General features: G+C 43.6%; 1 protein-coding gene across 1 annotated transcript in view; it reads left to right on the top strand.

Moving 5' to 3' along the window:
• The window catches only part of MYBBP1A (MYB binding protein 1a), a 56,256-nt gene that overhangs the window by 1,519 nt on the left and 35,450 nt on the right, over window positions 1-19,287 (top strand). Inside the window, exons 4-22 of the mRNA XM_021550944.3 lie at window positions 281-355; window positions 775-882; window positions 1,705-1,895; window positions 2,181-2,348; window positions 2,534-2,651; window positions 5,098-5,387; window positions 6,027-6,134; window positions 6,718-6,843; window positions 7,564-7,767; window positions 8,414-8,522; window positions 8,913-9,003; window positions 10,079-10,230; window positions 10,940-11,029; window positions 11,655-11,780; window positions 12,450-12,614; window positions 13,629-13,786; window positions 14,628-14,762; window positions 15,979-16,084; window positions 18,361-18,492. Of these exons, the coding sequence (XP_021406619.2) occupies window positions 281-355; window positions 775-882; window positions 1,705-1,895; window positions 2,181-2,348; window positions 2,534-2,651; window positions 5,098-5,387; window positions 6,027-6,134; window positions 6,718-6,843; window positions 7,564-7,767; window positions 8,414-8,522; window positions 8,913-9,003; window positions 10,079-10,230; window positions 10,940-11,029; window positions 11,655-11,780; window positions 12,450-12,614; window positions 13,629-13,786; window positions 14,628-14,762; window positions 15,979-16,084; window positions 18,361-18,492 (2,652 nt within the window). The remainder of the gene's footprint in view (window positions 1-280; window positions 356-774; window positions 883-1,704; window positions 1,896-2,180; window positions 2,349-2,533; window positions 2,652-5,097; window positions 5,388-6,026; window positions 6,135-6,717; window positions 6,844-7,563; window positions 7,768-8,413; window positions 8,523-8,912; window positions 9,004-10,078; window positions 10,231-10,939; window positions 11,030-11,654; window positions 11,781-12,449; window positions 12,615-13,628; window positions 13,787-14,627; window positions 14,763-15,978; window positions 16,085-18,360; window positions 18,493-19,287) is intronic.

Here is a 19,287-nt window from a genome sequence, read left to right as displayed (position 1 = left end):
AAAATAACAAATATTTCTAAAAATTGCAAGTTGATGACATTGTAATCTGGCCCTGTTTTAGGTGAGATTTTTCAGTGTGATGAAGAGGTACTGTAGGACAGTTCTTAAACATTATGTAGCAGGTTGCTTTTCAGTATGTTCTCTTCCCATGGTGAGGTGTTCAAGGCTGGGTTTTCCTGCCATCTTGCTCCACTGATTGTGTAGTTGTGTAGCTGCATGTGAGCTTTAGTCTCTCAGGAAAGTAGATTTTTACTATTTTCTTTTTTTTTTTTCCCTTCAGAAACTTGTGAGAAATGCTGCTTTTGGGAACTTTTTTGGAGTGATGGCTCTATTCCAGTCTGGGCGGCTTGTGAAGGTAACACTACTGTCAGGTGTGCCAATTCTGCTTCTGGGGCTTCTGATATGGAAAGAAGATTGACAGAGAAGGGCTGGGTCACTGGGTAATCGATGCAGTGGCACTTGAAGCATCAAGTTCTGTTTATTTCTATTGTGTCATCCATGGACTCTTTGTGCCTTTTTAATGTCTGTTCCTGGGCAGAATGTAGGAACTGTGTCAAATAGTGCAGGAGGCTCCTACCTCTCCTGGAAGGAAAGGATCTGTTGTCATATCCATCTGGAAAACACAGTTTTGGAAAAAGCTGAGTGACCAATCAAGAAACAATTGTGTTTCTTATTACAAGTAGGCATAAACATCTAAAGAGTAGATTATTACCTTAGCCTTCAGATTAATTGCTGATATATGTCCTCTGGTTTTGGCTTATCTTTCCTTTGTAGGACCGGAAAGCTCTGCTGGAGAGCATCCAGCTTCTCCAGCAGCTGACAAATCACCAGACACACCTCAGAGATCTCCCACGCAAAACTCTCATTGACATCACCTCTGAGGTACGGGCACAGCATGTGGCCTTGGGGCTTGGTGGGGCAGGAGGAAGAGAGGGCTTGGCTTTGGGGCCAGATCTTCCTTTAGTTTGTTCATAGCTGGAAATTACAGGGGGTGTGGAACAGTGAGAGTAAACTGTGGGAGCTGTCCCTGTATGGCTGTGGGCAGATGCTTGTGCTCTGGTTTAGCTTAGTTTGACTTCACCATGGACAATCCCACAACCTGTTGTTTCCCATTTTACTTGCTTGGATTATATGTTAGACCATGTGCTCCTTTGAACAGATGTATGCTGAAAACTCTGAACAGCAAAGCAGCTTTTTTTTATGCATCAAGCTTGGGCCTAAGGTTGAATTTTGGGCTGTTGGGAATGAAATGATGTAGGAACAAAGGAGTAAAAAACTCGGAATATGTAGTAAAAGGAAAGAGTTTATTTCCTTTTTTAAAATGGATATTATTTATAGACATGAAAACTAGCAGTGTTAATAAGAATAGAGTTTCCTTGTCCCTGGGTTGCCCAGCTGTACAGGCAGAGCAGACAGCAAGAGAACAATTGCAGTTAGAGTCAGTTGGCCAGAATTGCTGTCTGATGACAGCATACTGTCCTACTCCCCATGGTTAAGCACCTGGGACTGTCTGGCAGTCATGGACACATCCGTTATTTATTTTTCGTTGTGTCACCATAAAGATTATTTCTAGAGTTTCCAGAGCACTGCAAGCTTTTAGTAAAATGTCCTCCAATGCAGATACTTTAACATGCTTACTTCACTGCAAGTTAGTAAAATGCCCTCAGATATTTCTTATATGCTCTCATCCTTGTTCCTGTCTAGGTACCTGAAACTGTGTTTGAGGAGGTCCTGTTTGACATCTTGCAAGGTGACCTCTCTTCAGCCTTCACATCTCCAGAGAACCTGCACCTTTTGCTTGTGGGTATGCAGAAATTCCCTGGTGTTCTGAAACCTAAAAAGCTGAAGAAGCTGTTTGGCTCACCTACTGTTGTAAATAAGGAAAATATTTCCAGGTAAATTCTTAAATAAGGAGGTTTAAATTAACATTATTTTCTTCTTGGCTAGCAGTGAGAGAAATGTGGCTGATTCTGGTTCCTGCTTGTATTTGCCTCTGCCGGTGGTGCTAAGGGTTAGGTGTTAATTGTTATGCAGATTCCCAGGTTATAGTTGTGTCATTTCTCCCAGGGGGCACAGCCTCCAGTTCTCGGGAAATGTTCTGTCTTTCTGCGCAGGATGAATTTGGCCTTCAGCAATTCCCTTTCAGGTCAGATCTCACATTATTTTATTTCTTCTTCTAGACTTGTAGAGCTTCTGAAAAGTGCTGCCAAGTCTGAGAAGGAAGACAAGAAATTGCCCAGTGTAGTCTTTGATTTGCTACAAGTTGCACTGAAGGAAGGTGCCTTTGAACTCTTCTGGAGTGAAGTTGTGGAGAACGGGCTATTGAAGGAGAAATCAGGACCTGTGAGGTTTGTTTTAACATCCCCTGTTTGTGGTTTCCCATGTTACCCATCTGTTTCTCTACCCAGAGGTTTTGACTTTGTGTCCCTGCATGCTCCTGTACCCTGCCCCAGCACTTCGTCTGTGTCTTAGCCCTGCCTGTGGATTTACTGCTGTGCTTTAGCCTGAGGGAATGTTCTTTGTTCCCACTCAGTTACATGTGCTACCGATTGCTGGGCAGTGCTCTCCCCTTGCTGTCCATGGAGCAGCTGCAGGTGGTTCTCAAAGGGAAGGTGATGCTGCACTATGGAGAACACGTGGTAGCGACTCAGGTAGGTCTTTGAACAAGGTAAAGGCCGGGTCTTGAGCACAAGGAAGTCTCTACCCAACTTCTAGTTTCAAATAATCTTGTATAAAAAAAAGTAGATGTAATTTTAGGCCTTGAACTCTAACTAAAAGCAAAGTTACTGTATGACCACTGGTTGCAGTGGACTGAATATAGCCCATGTTTGATTGTCATTGCCTATTTTAAGGGAATGGAAACTGTTCAGCACTGTCTCACCTGCTTTCATTGCTGCTGCCAGGAAAGCTCTAATGGTGGGGGAAGCAGAAGAAGGGCAGCCCTCAGCAAATTGACAGTGTCATGTGTTGTCCTTTAACAGTCCCTTTGCTTTTGTGTGTCCAGAAACTCCTTTTTGTTTATCATTGTGCTGGGTGTCTCATGAACATTGGAAGACAAAGACAAAAAGGGACAACTCGTGCTTTTGTTTGTTAGTGCTTGTTTCAATAAGCACATCTGAGGTTAAAGCACAACATTTATTTGGAATTGGAGTTTTGAACTCCTCTTTCTCTACTGGGAAGCCAGCAAACAACACAAGCCTGCAATAAACACAAGAAAAGTAAAAGGGGACTATTGATAGAACTAGCTTTTAGCTTGACTTTTTGTGGTAACACAAGCCCAAACCTCCTCACGTGTGTCCAGAAATAGTTGTATCTTGGGAGAGATGGGTCTGTGTGATCATTTTGTTCTGTCAGAGCAGCTATAGGTGTGTGGGTTTGCTGTGCAAATACTGCATACCATGGTACCTCCCTAAATGGACCAGCTTTCTCTGGGATTTACCCGGTGGCTTAATAGTTTTCCTATTTCTTACTTTTTGTGCTTGTTGCAAATTAAATTAGGCTGTAATCTTCCATGTGCTTCAATTTTTCTATTTGGTTCCTGTCCCCTGAAGACAATGAGATTAAATGGAAGAAGCTCCTAATATTGTTGAGAGAGTAATGATGAAAAGATCTTTGTTTGAATTTGATTCTGGTTTGGGGGTTTGTTTTCTTTCTTGGCATAGGTTGTTTGTTTCAAGAAGTAAATGCTGTTACCTTTAGTTCCTTATGGGATTCTGGTGATTGTTAGAGATGGAGATAGAGTCTGATATTTACTGGCAGTTATCTTCTTAATTCCACTTTTTTAATCAACAAGAGAGTAAATAAATCTGATTCACTTGAGAGGTGGTTGATGAACTCCCTGTTGTCAGCTATTAACCTGTTTACAGTGTCTTTTCTGGAGTTTTTCTCCCAGTTTTCATATTGATGCACAAGTATTGAGTTCTCCAACAGTGGAAGCAGGAACTTGCTAAGGTGTATTTTCTATGAGTTTTCTCTCAGGGGTGTTTATGTTATAATTGAATGGATTTGTAGTTGTAATAACAAGTTTATAGCCCCTTTATTTAAAAGAACAGTGTCCTCTAGACTTTTGTTCCTGTTTCTGCTCCTGCCAGGTCACTGTATTGAATGTGACAGTAGACCAAATGAGTTGTTTTATTAATTTAAAAAGATATGTTGGGCTTTTGGAATGAGACCACCTCTTAAAGATCTCTCCAGTTAAGCATTTATTTTTTTTTTTCTAGAACAAGTTGAGTGGGATTGAATACTGTGGGCTGTTAAAAACTGTAAGGGAATGGGATGCACGGTGGAATGGGACATGTCCTGGTGGTCCCTGTGCTGCTGGACAGTGTCCAAGGCCAGCAGTCTGCCAGCTGTATGCCTTTTGGAGCAGTGACAGGACTGAAGATAAAGCTTGTCACAAAACAGCTATACCTCAGGATATGAGTTTTAGCTTAAACATATCAACTCCCCCTCCTTTCAGAATGTCTCAATGCTTCTGAGACACCTGGGAGAGTAGGTGGCATTTATTCTAAGCCCATGGGTCAGCAGGCCCCAGGGTTGCTACATGAGACTGGAATTGATGGTGGGGAATTTCCAAATCTAGGCAAACTAAGGCAGATGATAAGAGAAACATCCTGGAACTTCACCCAAAATAAGGAGTTGATCAGCCTGGAAACTTAGTTGCACTGGACAGCATGTGATCCATCCTGCTGAAGCCTCACTGTTCTGCAAGGTGCAAATTGCAGGGTTGATGTTGGTCCATGGCAGCATTCTGTTGTTCCTTGCAGAGGCTGCCGCTGTGAGAGGACAGCAAGAGGTGAAACTGATGACTGACAGTAACCCTGAGGACAAATATTCAGGCTTATGACTTTAATTTACTTACTGCAGCCAAATTCTTACATGTGATTTACACTGCAAGTGTTCAAGGCCAGGTTGGATGGGGCTTGGAGCAATCTGATCTAGTGGAAGTTGTCCCTTCAGGCCCATGGCAGGGGGTTGGCACTGAAATGAGCTTTGAGGTCCCTTCCAACCCAGGCCATTCTGTGATTTTTATTTACAGAGCCATTCAGTCTGGGTGTGAAGTTCCTGATCTTCTTCTTCTTTGACCATGTTTTTCAGTCTCCCCAGGGATTTAAGTTTGCTGCAGAAATGGAGGGATATATAGATACGTTTCTGAGTGGCTGCGATGACCCAGAGAGGCAACTGGCTGTGATGATGGGCTTCTCTACCCTTACCAATGAAGGGAGGCCAGTGTTGTTGAGTGCTTCCAGAGTAGTCAGACACCTGCAGGCAGTGGCCTTGCAAAAATACATCTCCTGGCTCAAAGACATGTTCCTCAGCCCAGACTTGGACTGTTGCTTAGACTTCTCAAGAAACCGGCAAAAACAGAACCGGCAAAACACAGACATGTGAGTACATGGGTATTGCACCTTCCTCTCAACGTTTGCTGGTTCCCTTGCCATGAGTTGACAATTGTTTATTTCCTCTGTCTCAGAACAGTTTAGCCCCAGCATCAGACTCTTTCACTGGGGTAAAATTCAATTCTGCAAATTCTGCTAGCATATTGAGAACCAGCCAGCCTGCCCAAAGCAGACTGGATCACCATAAGAGCCTTTTCTTTTTCCAGTCCTGACAGTTGCTTTGGAGAGTATATCTGGTGGTTTCCTCTTTCGCTGCAGCTCCTCAGGTCTTCGTAGGAATTGTGCCTCTCTTTTATCTGTGTGTTAGACATGCTGGTATTCAGGCCAGGTTACGTGTTACCTGGCACCTGTAAACCTCACTCTACTGACTGCTGCAATTCTTGAAGTGCTTTTTGCTCATCTGCAGACTCTCTGTGGGGTAAATAGATAGCCTTTTGCATAGTAAAAAGCAAACCTGAGAAGATTATATATCTTTTTTTGTGCCTGTTGCTTTGTTACTACATAACTTTGTAGTGTAAAGTTTTAGTGTAAAGCCTCTAATATCTGAAAGTCACCTCTTGATGTGGATTGTGCAGTATTTATGTTGGGTTAGTGTTCAAACTGATTGTGCCCACCCTCTTATCAAAGAGCACCACAGAAGATTGCTCGACTGAGAAGATGGATCATCCACCGACTGGTTAGCATCACTGAAAGTGCCACAAGAAAAGAAGAGAGCCTTGTGATGGACATTGCCAGGTGAGACCGATGTAAAGACACATGTGCTTGGGATAATTCTGTGTAGCTCAACAGCAGTATTCCAGATAAGCTGTCCCCATGACACTAGGCAAATCCAGTAGTGGAAATGCTCCATAATAAATCATTCAGAAGTCTAGATTTTGTTTTCAAAATACCTTCTGTGTGATTGGACTAACCTGTGTAATATATAGTTGGCATTTAAAATCACATCAGTCCTATTTATTTTTAATAAATTTTCCATTCCTGCTTGCCTAAACTGCTTGAAGATACTATTTTTAACATCATGTCTTAATAAGTATTTTTCTGTTGCTTAAAGTGTCTTAGAGGGTATAACCTGCATCTGACAGTCTTAGTATTGTGTCTTGTGACCTTACGTGTTGGTACTTCACTTTTGTGAAGTCCTGAGCTTCTTTTTCTCTTCTTTACCTTGTGTATCTTGAGAAAAGTCTCATTGTACATAGTGCTTTTTTCAGTGCTCAGACTTCCTTGAATGTGGAGCTGTTTGGTTTCCATGCATGGGTTGATTTTACTTTGTTATGACCAATCTGGGTTTTCATTTTTTCCCTATTTCTGTCTATTCTAGGTTTTGCTTCTTTCATGCTTTCTTTGTTGCTAAGAAGAAAAATTCCCAGATAGCTGAGGCTAGTGTCCTTCCATCAGAGCCCCTAAATGAACGGGATCATACGGAGACAGAAAACTACTTCTTTGGGTAAGGATTTGATTGCATGCTTTAAGCTTGGAAATGTCTCCTTTTTCCTGAGGATGAGATCAGCTTGTGAATAGTGGGGCAAGAAGTTTGGAATAGTAGGCTGCTATTGGAGCATTTCTTTGATGCCAGCACAAGGAAGTGGGTTTTTTAATGTAAATGGATTTTTCAAAGATCATATTTTGTCCATGACAGATGAGTTTATATGAGATGATGAGTATATGTGAGATGATATGGCAGGTGTGGAGTTGAGCTTATACTGCTTTTTTCCCATAGTATTTCCATTGCCTCTATTGCAAGCTGAAAGTGGAAGGACCCAAGAGGGAGGTGCTGGGGTTGTGCTGGTGGCTGTTTGCTTTCTGGCACTCTGTGTGTGAGGTGCTGGTGACTCCACAGCCCTTCCTGTACTAAGGAAGATAGAGTTGGTAGTAGATATTTTTAGATGATTGCCAAACCTCAGTAGAAGAAAAGTAGAGGACATGATGGGATACAGAGTGAGAAGCAAGTGAGATTAATAGTGTCCTTGAGAACACCAGGTACCTTGGGGCCACCAAGATAATGAGCTTTACACTACTATCTTGACTACATGTGTGGGTTGAAAGTTGAGCACTGTCAGTTTGGGCTCTGGGATGAGAGTGCTTTGCTGGTGGGTGTTATTTTGGTAAGTAGGAGCAGGCCATTTGGTTCTTCTGACAGTAACACAGTGGCTGTCTTTCTTTGCAGGTTACTTCAGACATTAAACACCCTGCCTGTTTTGGGGGATACAGCAAAGGCTGCAGCCTTGAGAGAGAAGCATGTCCATGGTGTGACTGCAGATGGGAAGCTGTGGGTCTTTCTCCTTGTTGAGTATGCCAGCAAGCTGCTCTCCAGTGAGCATGTCAAAGCTGTGAAACCTTTTACCAAGGAGCAGAAGGATATCTGGGAGAGGTGAGATGCTTGGGAAACTGGGTGCTGGGTTGGCGAAGTGAGAAAGGTGGGAAAGTCCTGGTCTTGGCTTCTCTTTAGGACAGTAAAAGAGATGTGTTCTCTTTGCCTTGTGGTGTTCTGGTTGCTGTAGCACAGCCATTTCACAGGCAGTGGCTGTTCTTTTTCTTGCCTTTTAGTATACTGTACCCATGGCTGGGTTTCAGACTGTCTTTCTGTTTCTTTTCACCCCATTCCTTTCTTCCTCTTCCTTCTATGTGTTAACTATGTGATAGTCATGTCCTTCTCTATTTTTGTTCATTGTCCTTCTCCCAAACATGATTGTAATAGTCTGTTCATCTTTTCTCTTAATAATGCCTGTACAAACTTCTCTATGACCTTTTCTGAGTTTGATTCCCCATAAAGGTCTAGCCTTGGCTGTGGTATTAGGAATGTAGTCTGCACAAGTGAAGATTTTTATAACCCACATTTAGTCAGATACTATTCGGGTTAGGATTGTATACTAAAAGAGCATCCCTGACAGCATTCCAATAGATGAAATGTTAAGTACACAAAACAGTACTGTAGTTTTGGTCACGTTTTTAGTCTGATCATACAAGATCATTTGCTGTTATAATTGTGAAAAACTCAGAGAAGTTTCTTTCTTCAGAACACTTCAGTCTGTGAAGAATCTGCAGAAGAAGGAAAACAAAGCAGACAGTGCCAAAGTTGCTGCTTTCCAACAACTTCTGCTTTCAATAGCCATTCATCTTTTCAAGGTAAGATCTCTGATTAATATTTCTGTAGTATAAAATAGGCTGATAGCTGGGCTTTCTGAACACCAAGGTGGGGAGTTTCTTTGTTCAGAGATCCAGCTTTTCAGAACCTCTGGCTTCTGAAAATGGGCAACTGACAACTAATAAACTGTGATTCTTACACTGTCTGTAGACATGAAGTGGGCAAAGCTTGGCCTGACCATTAGTTCTGCCCTTGATTTGCTGCTGACTTGAGCAGCAAAAATTTGAAGGTTTTTTCCTGCAAAAGAGTTATAGTAGTTGATTGTAATATTTGTACCTGTTTAGAGTGCTCCTTAGATTTGGAGTATATTCCTTCTGTTGTTGGTAGTGGGGAGTTCTGAGCCTGTTTCCTGTCTGCTTGTGACCAAACAGAATCAGCCTGAAACCGTGGATGTTCTGAGCGACCTTCTGAACTGCACAGAGAGGGCGTTCAGCAAAGAAGCCAAAAAGAAGAAGAAGACTGGTGAGTCCTTCCTACAAAAGAAGGGGAGTGGGATTGTTAGTGGTCTGTCAAAGACAGAAGATGGCAGTTCTGTGTTAGTGAAGCACTCTGCATTGGTTCTGACTTGATGCACTTACCCTCAGGAGAATCCTTTCTTCATTCTCTTTCCGTGGTGGAAGACTCTTAGACTCTTATCTAAGTCTCTGCTCCAGCTCTCTGTCTGCACTGTCAGTGGGTTGTGTTCCTGTGTGCCTTGGAACGGGGAGCTGAGCTCCCCAGCTGCCCTTGTTTGGGTGAGCACTCCAAGGGAGTTCATTCTCCTTGAGGCATTGATCTGTGAGGGCCAGTGGATGGTGGTGAGCTGGTGGTGTCTGCCTGGCAAAGCTGTGGGCTCCAACACCCAGCAGGCATGAAACATGTTTTCTTCTTAGCTTGAGTTCTGAGCAAGCTAAATCTGTCCTCTGAGTATACACAGCATGTTTGGAGATAGAGGCTGGTCCTTGTTTAGGGCCTGTGGACCCTCTAGGCTGGGACTTGACCAGACTTAGTGTCATCTTTTGATTTCCTCTCCAACTGTAGTCTTGTTCTCCTAAAATCTGTGTAAATCAATTTGAGGGCACTGTGAAAATAAAAGCTGTAATTCTTTGGTGGTTTGGTTGGTTGTAGAACAGGATTCCCAAACCTTTGGACTAAAGGACAAATTTCAAATGCCATCACTTTTCATGGGCTGCTATGACTTCAAATTTCACTGGAAACATTATAAAATGCATGTACTTTTGCTGACCAGCTGCTTATTGCTTTAATGTGGCCAAGTAGGTGCCAGGCAACTTGCAGAACTGCTAATCTAAGTAATTTTTAAATAAAGAGTAGCTTTTGTTACCTGGTAAACCTTTACAGTGGTCAAAAGACTATTTCAAGCATGGTTTTCCCTGTGGTTTCTTCCTTCCAGCTTTCTGGTCTGTTGTGTTGTTGAGTGGTAGTTTTAAGAGTCAGCTAGAAGGACAATTTCAATTTTTTTTCCTTGGTGAATTTTTCTGCAGTTTCTTACTGATATACCAATACCTCTTCCTGTCATTGTTTGTTTGTTCCTGTGCAGACAACTCGGAGCCAGGATGGGTTGAGGTGATGGTGGAAATCCTTCTTTCCCTCCTTGCCCAGCCCAGCCTCCTCTTACGTCGGATTTCCAAGAGTGTGTTTGTATGGATATGCCCTAACCTGACCAAGAGGGGCTTGCAGCTGATCCTGGATGTAAGTGAGGCACTATCAGGGTCTTGTACTGTTTTATCCTTAACAGATGTATGTACAAGCATGTCTCGATTTTGGGTTTAATTTAAAGTCTACTTGGTTTAGGAGCTGTCCGATGATGTGTGCTGCTGAATTTGAACTGTAGTTTAGAGAGAGTTGGGGCTATTTTTTGTTTTTGTGGGGGAGGAGTTTTGTTGTTTTTTTTACAAGAGCCTGAAATCTGCTAACTTCAAGCTGTATTATTTGATAGTTTTAGGCTGAAGAAATTCCTGGGTCAATTTATATAACTGGTAGATTTTATATGTGAGTATAAATGGTAACATTTCTTTTTTCTAAAAAGGTGCTTTTTTCATAGAGATGCTAAAAATAAGTGACACTGAAAATCTGAATTGGTCATACCACTAAGAAAAGTGATGCCTACTGAGAAAATAATATGTGAATTGCAAACATGGGCTGTCAGCTACTTTGTGATGAACTTAATACTTAATTTGTAACAAACCAAGATGTGTGATGCCACCAGCCTCTTCAATTTTCTTCACCTTTTTTGTTATTTACAAAAAGAGCTTGGCATGTTAACAAGCAGAAAGTTAATGCCCTTACTTCAAATTCCATTATTCATCTGATTTACTGTGCTGAAATTTCTGTCTGTTGTACATAAGAAATGGTTAAAAACAAAACAATGAAAAAATGCAAGTGCCTTTTTTTTTTGTAGGTTTTTGACCCTAACCAAGAGCAAAATGAAGAAAGTGCAGTTGTTGTGATGGAAGAATCAAACAAAAAGACCAAATCTGCCCAGGACACGGTAATTGTGCATTGCCAGTGACAAACACTCTTCATATCCTCAATATTTAATGGCTCTCCTGAACTGTGTTAATAGATTGACATAATTTCTCTACTTGAGGAAAATGGCTGTTACTCTATTAAGGTTTATTTTAAAGGTTCAGCACACAAATAGCTTGTTGGAAGTGCATGCTTGAGTCTCTTGGCCTGCTGTCGTAGGTGTGGCTGGTTGAATAGATGCCTTTCTGAGAAGAAGTAGCTGCATCCTGAAATGAGCACAGGCCTGTTCTTTTTGCAGCCACAGACAGAATGGTGGTTGTGATGCACAGCCAGCTGGATTCCAGATCTCACGTTTTTATAGACTGTAGAGATTCAAGTCACAAAGCATTACAAGCATCAGCAGAGAGGAGGGTCAGGTGGGAGCTGTTCCTTAGAAGCTTCTCTTTGATACTTACTTAATGTGACAGAGAAGTCTTTATTATATTCCACTTTTAGCTCTTGTGGATACCTGGCATCTCATTATCTGAGGTGTCTGTACTTGGATCTGAGGGCTAGAAGGAAGGCATTAGGGGAGGGTTGAAGTTTTATTTCTGAGAATTGAGTTGGGCTTGTATGGTGGGCTCAGGAGATGAACTTTCCTTCCTTAGGATGAAGAAGGAAGTGAGGACTCTTCGGATGAAGACAACACTGACAGTGAAGATGAGGAGAGTGAAGAAGTTGATGATAATTTTCGCAGTCAGCTGATGAAAGTTCTCCAAGCAGGGAATGCTCTGGTATGTTTTCACTGCCTACCTTGATACAGATACCAGGAGGTTGGGATGGTGAGAGATGATCTAGTAACCCTCATCCTGCCTGAACTTATGCAGTCTTGGCCCTTGCAGCCATCTTTGTATGGCACTTGAAACAGCTTATGGTCTTAGGTGAGCTGTGGAAATAAGTCACTTGTCCTTTTATTTATTGTTCATATGTCTTAAGCACTTTAGCTTGTTCAGTCTAGCCTGACACAGCTTGTGCTCCTGCCTGTAATAAATGAGATTGATGAGAACTAAAGCACTGAGATACTGTTACGTGTGTTGGCTGGCCTGTGTGGAGGAGTGTTCCCTGAAGGCCACTCTGGAGACTTACTATAGCAGTGATAGAGTTTGGTTTAATGATCCCAATAAAGGTTGCAGGCATAGCAACATATGAACCTCTCTACTGAAGGAGGAACGGCACAGAGAGAGTCAGGTCAAAACCTCAGCCTCTTTCCTCTCCTGATCCTCTCTACATATTAGTGCTGTGCAGCTGGATTACCTGATGGGAAATATAAGTGAGATTTCTCATGGGTCTGAGCACCTGTATTTCCTCCATACGGTATTATTCTGGCTTAGCTACATCCCTCCCCCCAGTCCTTCTGAAGCATATGAGTTGATGTGTTGGGTTTTCTCTTCTCAAAACAAAAGGAAGAAGATAAGAGTGATGAAGAGCTGGATGATGAGGCTATGATGGCTCTTGACAAGAACATCTCAGCCCTTTTTGCTGAGCAGCAGAAACGGATCCAGGCAAAGAAAGATGAGAAAGACAGAATGCGAAAAGAGAAGATCCTGCGGAGGGACTTCAAGGCTAAGGTGGGAGACAAGTGTTTGGTGTGAAGACCTCTGGCTTAGTAGCATGTCACTTGAAGCCTGCGCATGCCATGATCTACCTAAAACTAAACAGCTTGGACATTCACATATGTCATGAACTCCTGGAAGCTGGGACTGGATTGTTCTGGCTTTGTACAGCACCTGGCACAGTACTCTTGGGGTCAGTGACTGGGGCTTCACAGGCCTATTTGAAAACCAGGCTTATGCTGTCAAAAACTGCACCATGATTTTCATTTGCTGATTTGAATTGCTTAAACTGATAAGATCCTTTCCCTCAACTACTCAAAGATGCTTGTCAGTTTTTTTATTCAACTGGACAAGCTTGGTGTTCCTTAAAGAGACATTCATAAAGTGCCTCAGGTCATTTTGCAACATGAGCTTTTTTTTGCCAGTAAGATTGGGGATTTTGCTAAACCCCCTGGTTGTTGTGACTGTAATGCTGAGGTCAGGCCGCCTGGTGTCAGCATGGACCTTCTGGGACATTCCAGCATCCAGGGACAGCTCCAACTGCTCCCAGACAAAAATGGGAGTCAGGTTAGCCAAGTGAATAGCGAAGTCATCCAGTGGCTCTACTGCATTTCCCTTCTGATGCTGTTCTATGAAAAGGTTGATTTTATGCTAGTGCACTGTCTGTAATTCAGGGGAGACTTGCAGAGGTGTGAGCTGTCTAGTCGGTGCTAACAGGGACCTGTGCCAGGTTAGACTGACTGCAGGTCTGGCCAGGTGACACTGATTCCTGTAACTGTTCTTTCTAAATGGTGTCACTGCATGAAATAAGAGTTGGAACCAACAGATAATTCTCAATCTTCAGTTTCAAATTTTAATTTTCAGTTTCCCATGCCTTGAGAGCAGAAAAGATACCAGAATGTGTACAGATCTCAGCTGTAAATAATTTTCTTCAGTCCCCTCCAGCTGCTCGACAGCCTAGGTGCTCTAGGTAAATCCATGTTGTTTCCATGTCTGCTGCACTCCTCACATGGATAACTGTGTTTGCAGGTGTTGGATCTGATTGATGTGTTCCTGGTTAAGCAAGCAGAGAACCCCTTGGTGTTCGATATCATTGAGCCCCTGCTTCAATTGATTGAACAATGCATGAGTTCAGACTCTGACAAGCAGGAGGTTGACTTCCTCCAGAAAACAGCTAGTATCTTCAAGTAAGTGTCCTTAGACCTCCAGGTAATAGGCAATGGCTTTTGATAAACAGCTGTGGTATTGGTTGAACACCAGGAGCTGGTCTTTCTAAGGCTGAAGGCAATTGCTATGCTTAGAGATTGTGTAGGTTAGATTACCAACACCACACACATACGCAGTGCTTAGTCATAACTTGCAGGAAAGGAATTAGCATCTGGATTTCTTAGGTTAAAGGACTTGAAGTATCAAATCTGTTTGCAGGTGGAAGCCTCAGGAATAAACACAGGTATTGCAGGTATGGAGCCATGTCACTGAATATCTCCATGGGCCTCTGACTCTGAATCAGACCATGGAACAGCTCCCAAGGCATACAGAGCTGCTGCTGTGGCTGGAACAAACTCTGAGCAAGTCATTTCTGAGATGGTCAGAGTGCAAATTCTCTGTTCAGGGCCAGAAGTAAGGGATGATACCAGCTAGACAGATATAATGCATAGTGTGACACGTGTCCTCTGTGCACCACTTCTTGACATCCTCAGCACTCTAAAACATTTTCAGTGCTGCTCTCTCACCCCAGTTGAGAAGCAGTTGTGAAGTAACAAGGTTTGAGGTAGTCATTGCCCTTTGTGGGAGCTCTGAAGGAAAGTTGTCTCTGATGCCTTAATTTACGCTTGAAGGTGAAGAGTGTTAAGTGTCCTCACCCTTCTTGCCACAGCCCTGTGCTGCCCACAGCTAGCATTGTTTGTTACCACTCACTGTGTTCTGGTTTTGCTCTCACCCTGATAAAATTTTAAGTGTTCCTGGCCATCTGCTCCCCAGAACTCTGTCTGTAGGTAATGGCTTTGCATTTGTTTTACTGCTGTGCAGGAACTCGTTGTGCCGCAATAAGCAGTACTGCAAGACAGTGGCCTCCCTGCAAGAAGATGTGCATGCTTTAGTGCAGAGACTGGTCAAGAAAGCCTGCAAGCACACAGACTCTGCAGTGGCTCTCTATTACTTCAGGTGAGTGTTCACAAGGAGCATCTCTACTGATGCTGTGAGATCTGAGCAGGTGTGATGTTTTGTGTTAAGAGGTCTGGGAAGCAAGAGCCTTGCAGAAGCCTTCATACCAGCATCTGTGTCTTACAAAAGGATTAGTCAGTCCTGGCAGTCTGAAGCATTTTCAAATATGTCTCTTCTTTGGTGATTGTCTTTTATAGCTTCTGTGATACAGAAATGGTCTGGTATAGTGTTGTTGCTGCTGGTGGGAAATGCATTCTTGAGGCTTACTCTGGGAATAATGCAGTGTGTGTGCTTCAGTGGGGGATAATATAATTCCTAATCAACCTGTGATGATTGTTCTTTAAATGCAGTGTTTACTGTCTCCATGATAGCACAGTGAGGGTGATAGCCATCAAGTCCTGACTCTATCTACCAGTATTTTCTCCTTTGTTGTAGAATAGAGGAAAATGAGGATCAGCCAGATACATATTTGTTAGAAAGATGAGTGACCTTGCTGTTCTGTGGTGTAAATAGGAGTGTTATTTACCAGCAGGCTCTCTTGTGACATTCAGTCAGTTTCATGAAGGCTTTCTTACTCAATCTGGGATTTTTCAGCTCAGCTGTGTGTGCAGTGGGTACCATGTTGCACGGTCAACCCAGTGCCACTGGACATTCTTGGCTGTGCAGCACATCCCCCTATGGCTGTGCAGGAACCATGGTACTTCTGGCAACATGGGGCTGGCTGTGTGTGCTGCATGGTTCCCTGACAGCTTCCCAGCAGTGGCAGTCCTCAATGGAGCAGTGCCCAGTAAATACTGCATTTTCTACAAGCACAGAGCTCTTTGCATGCTCTCTCAGTGGAGAATTCTCCAGCCTGAGTTCTCTGGCACATGGCAGCTGAGGCCGAGGCCATGCTGCAGCACTGGCTGAGCTGTGCGGGCTCAGAAATCCTGGGCTAGGTGCAGAACTCGTACAGCAGTGCCAGTCAAAAGCATGGGCTTGAGGAAACCAGGCTGACAGTGGGGATATCTGACTGTGATGGCACATAATGAAATGATTCAGCTTCCTAAGATTTCTTTGTCTTTAGGTCTGGCCAGTGTGGGTTAGATTGAGAGAAGGGAGCTTCTCAAATTCAGTAACCATCTTTGCTACAGAGTGAGCTGCCTGCACCCCTTGGCCTCTGCCTCTTCACTGTGGCACTGTGGTAACTGCTGTGTTCTCCTGTTTTCTTCTGTAGTGCCTCATTATACCTGCTCAAAGTGTTGAAAGGAAACACATCATCAACTCTTCCTCCCCCTGAGCCCAAGAAACAGAGTGACAGCAGAGCACAGCAGGCATGTCAGGTAAGACATGAAGCTGCTCCTGAGGATTTTTTTTTGCTGGTAAAGCTGCATTACCTGGTTCTGCTGGTGGTGGGCCTTCCTTGTTCATTGTCACTGGGCCTGCTGCTTGCAGGTACCTGTCTACCTGATTTCCATGACACTGAAAAGTTCTCCATCCCATTCTGGCCCTCACTCTCCTGGCTTTCACCCTTTCCTGCCTGCTTGCCTATAGGGCTGCTGATTTAGTGGATCCAGGTTGATATCCAAAGAAGCCTCATGTGTATTTGTGCTGTTCTCCTCCCTGATTTGCTGTTTTTTCCATTAAACTCCTGGCAGTCACTCTTGAGTTTTTTTCCAGAGGGTGCTGAGTATCAGGAAGACACAGAACAGTGGTGGATGAGAGTAAACGTCTGTTCCCCTGAGGTCTGGGTTGAGGTGAAGAGTGAAGGGTGAAGAGTGTGTGGAGCAGCCCTGATTTCTGTGGTAGTTGTTTGGAGGCAGACTTTATGTGATTGTGCTACAGGTGTCCATTACTAGAAGACCCTTAGTCTGATCCCCTTTCACCTATTGTCTCTGCTGTATTTCACAGGTCTCAGAGTATGGTGACCCTTTATAATGGGCATCCCACTCCAGTTGCCTTCACTAGAAATGTAGCAGTGTCTCAGTCTCACCAACTGACCCTGGCCTTGCCTCTGAACCCTTTAAATTGAGCACAGGAATTAGTGTCATAATCTTGCATCTTGTGGGGTAGAAAAGTAAACAGAGCTCCCTCATGGAAATTAGAGACATTGAGGTATTACTGGAGAGTGACAAGACAGCCAGTGTTTCTAGGGCTTAGGGAGAAGTGGAGGGTGTTAATCCAAGTAGCTCCTGTGCAGTGCTGGGCCTTCTGTGAAGGAAAAACAAAGTGGGAGATCTTGGGGGGGGGGGGGGGAGTTACAAACAACATTCTTTACTTTGATGCTTAGAGTGAGGCATGCTTTACAGCATCGTTGTGCAGTTTTGCAGGGAACTTTCACTGCTCTTACTCCAATGGGAGCAGAACTCTGGTCTTGAGCAGTCAGGGACAATGCCAGCAGCTGACATGAGCTGCCAGTTTGAGGGAAGTGACAACTCAGTTCATGTGATGCTGCTGATGCTGACATTGTGTTGAGGCCAGGGAGATTTTACATTGGGGAACCAGAGACAGAGGTGTTGTGTGTTTCCAGTGAGCTGTGCTTCATGAGCATAATTTGGAGCTTTTTAATAAGCAGGAAAGTGGAACTGGAGCAGACACTAGGATGTAGTAGCCAAATTTATGGAAAAACTATAGAAGAATTTTTTTTCAGTAAATGTATGCATGGAAGGAGAAATCAATTATTTCCCCTGCAGACATGTGTCAAATAAGTGCTAAGTAGAGACACTCAACTAGAAAAACGGAGGTAATATTTCAAGACCCATCTTCCTTGTTCCACTTGAGCCTGTGTTCAGCTGCAGTAGTACTGGGAGTTTGACCTGAGAATGGGACACCATGTTAACTTGGCTTTAGATTTCCATGGGGCCGTGGAAAAATTCATTGGGCAGAGGTTCACTGCAGTGAAGATTACTTTTTCCTTTTGGGCCCCAATTGTTCACTCTTCCCGAAGAGCAGTACTTCCCTGTCAGTGTAAGAGCAGTCAGGAAAGTTGGGATGCAGTGCCCCACACTTGGCTCTTCAATGGCTCCTGTTTCTTTAGATCCATGTAGCCTGAGCAGGTGTCAGCTGGTTGCTGTGTGTCTGGGATTCTTGTTCCCCACCAGAGGGGGATATTGGAGCATGGATGCAGTGCTGGGATTGCTGGATCCCTGATCAGTGCTAGGGCTTGTCTGCTGAGTACCTAGGAGTCCTGGACATAGGTGCTGAGTGTATGTAGATACAGATATGTACATACACTAAAATCTACAGATACATATAGCTCTTCACCATGTGCACAGCCCAGCTGCTCCACGTTGGGCTTACATTGCCCTCCTGAGCCTCGTGTACTAATGTGCCAACCACAAACCTAGAGCACAGCCCACACTACATAGAGTGTGTGTAGTCCTACTAGAAAGCTGTGCTGCCCTTCAGTGACAAGGTCATATGGCTGTCAGTGCCTGGGAGAGCACATTTGGGGCCCAATTGGCTGTTTATTCATGGTTCTGTGTCACATCTCAAGCATAACTAATTGTTGGAAAAATCTCTTAGAACTTCTGAACTGATGAAAATTAATTTATTCATTGTTAGTGATTCATTCTTGTGTTTCACTAGAAATGCTTTTGTTCTATTTTCTTCCCTACAGCTTTTGAACCCAGGCTGTTTGAATGTGAAGAAGGTGGCTGTTATCTACCAGCAGGCCCTGACCCAGTTCCTCAGCAAACGGAACAGTCCCCTTACGTGTTCCATGTTCCATGATCTCTTCAAACGCTTCCCAGTAAGTGCTGCTGGCTCCGAAGGAGGATTAATTATTCTGGGGAAAGTAGGAAGAGAAACTTCTCTGCTTTATTGCAGACTTCTGAAATTGCTGTGAGGTTTCCTTGGGTTTTCACCTGCTCAAACTCTTAGACTCAGTTTTTATAGCAGCACTGGAGGAGGCCAGGATCTCATTTATGGTTTGGACTGGGATGCTGCATGCAGAAAGCAGGTGAACAGCAGGCTGGTCTTTAAAACATAGCCTAAGAAGCTCTAATTTTTTACCAGTATTCAAGACAACATGGATGAACAAGGTTTACACAAAGGCAAAACAGGTTGTTTGAACAACTAATGTAGCTCCTGTCCAGCTCTGCTCTGCTGGCTCAGTTTCTCAGTTTTCTTCCAAGAAGGCTGAGGAGTGTCAAGTCTAATTGGAACCTAATCTTCAAGCCTGATACTCAGACAATGCAAGTGTCTGAAATGTTTGAGGTATTTCCTGCAAGATTGACCCAAGCCTGGGGCTGGTCTCTTCTATGAGGAAACAAGCCATGAGCCTGAATGTCATACAATTCTTCAGGAGATTTTAGGTCAGGCCAAGCTAGAGACAGCTGCCAGAAGCCATTTCTCAAAACTTTTTAGAACTGATGTGTGACATGAGAGTGGGAGGAGATGTAGGCTTGTGTAACTGGGGCAGGATGCTTTCAGACTCTGAGGACTCCATCCAGGAGAGACTCCATCCTCTGCTTGCCAGGTTTCTTAGGACACCAGCCCACAATGCCTCATACGTAAGTTTGAGAAAAGGAGGGAGAACAGGGCT

The sequence above is a fragment of the Lonchura striata genome, chromosome 19 (genome assembly GCF_050655825.1).
Source record: "Lonchura striata isolate lonStrDom1 chromosome 19, ASM5065582v1, whole genome shotgun sequence".
Classification (NCBI taxonomy): domain Eukaryota; kingdom Metazoa; phylum Chordata; class Aves; order Passeriformes; family Estrildidae; genus Lonchura; species Lonchura striata.
Note: the sequence above shows the minus strand (reverse complement) of the source record. Positions and strands in the feature narration are given on the sequence as shown.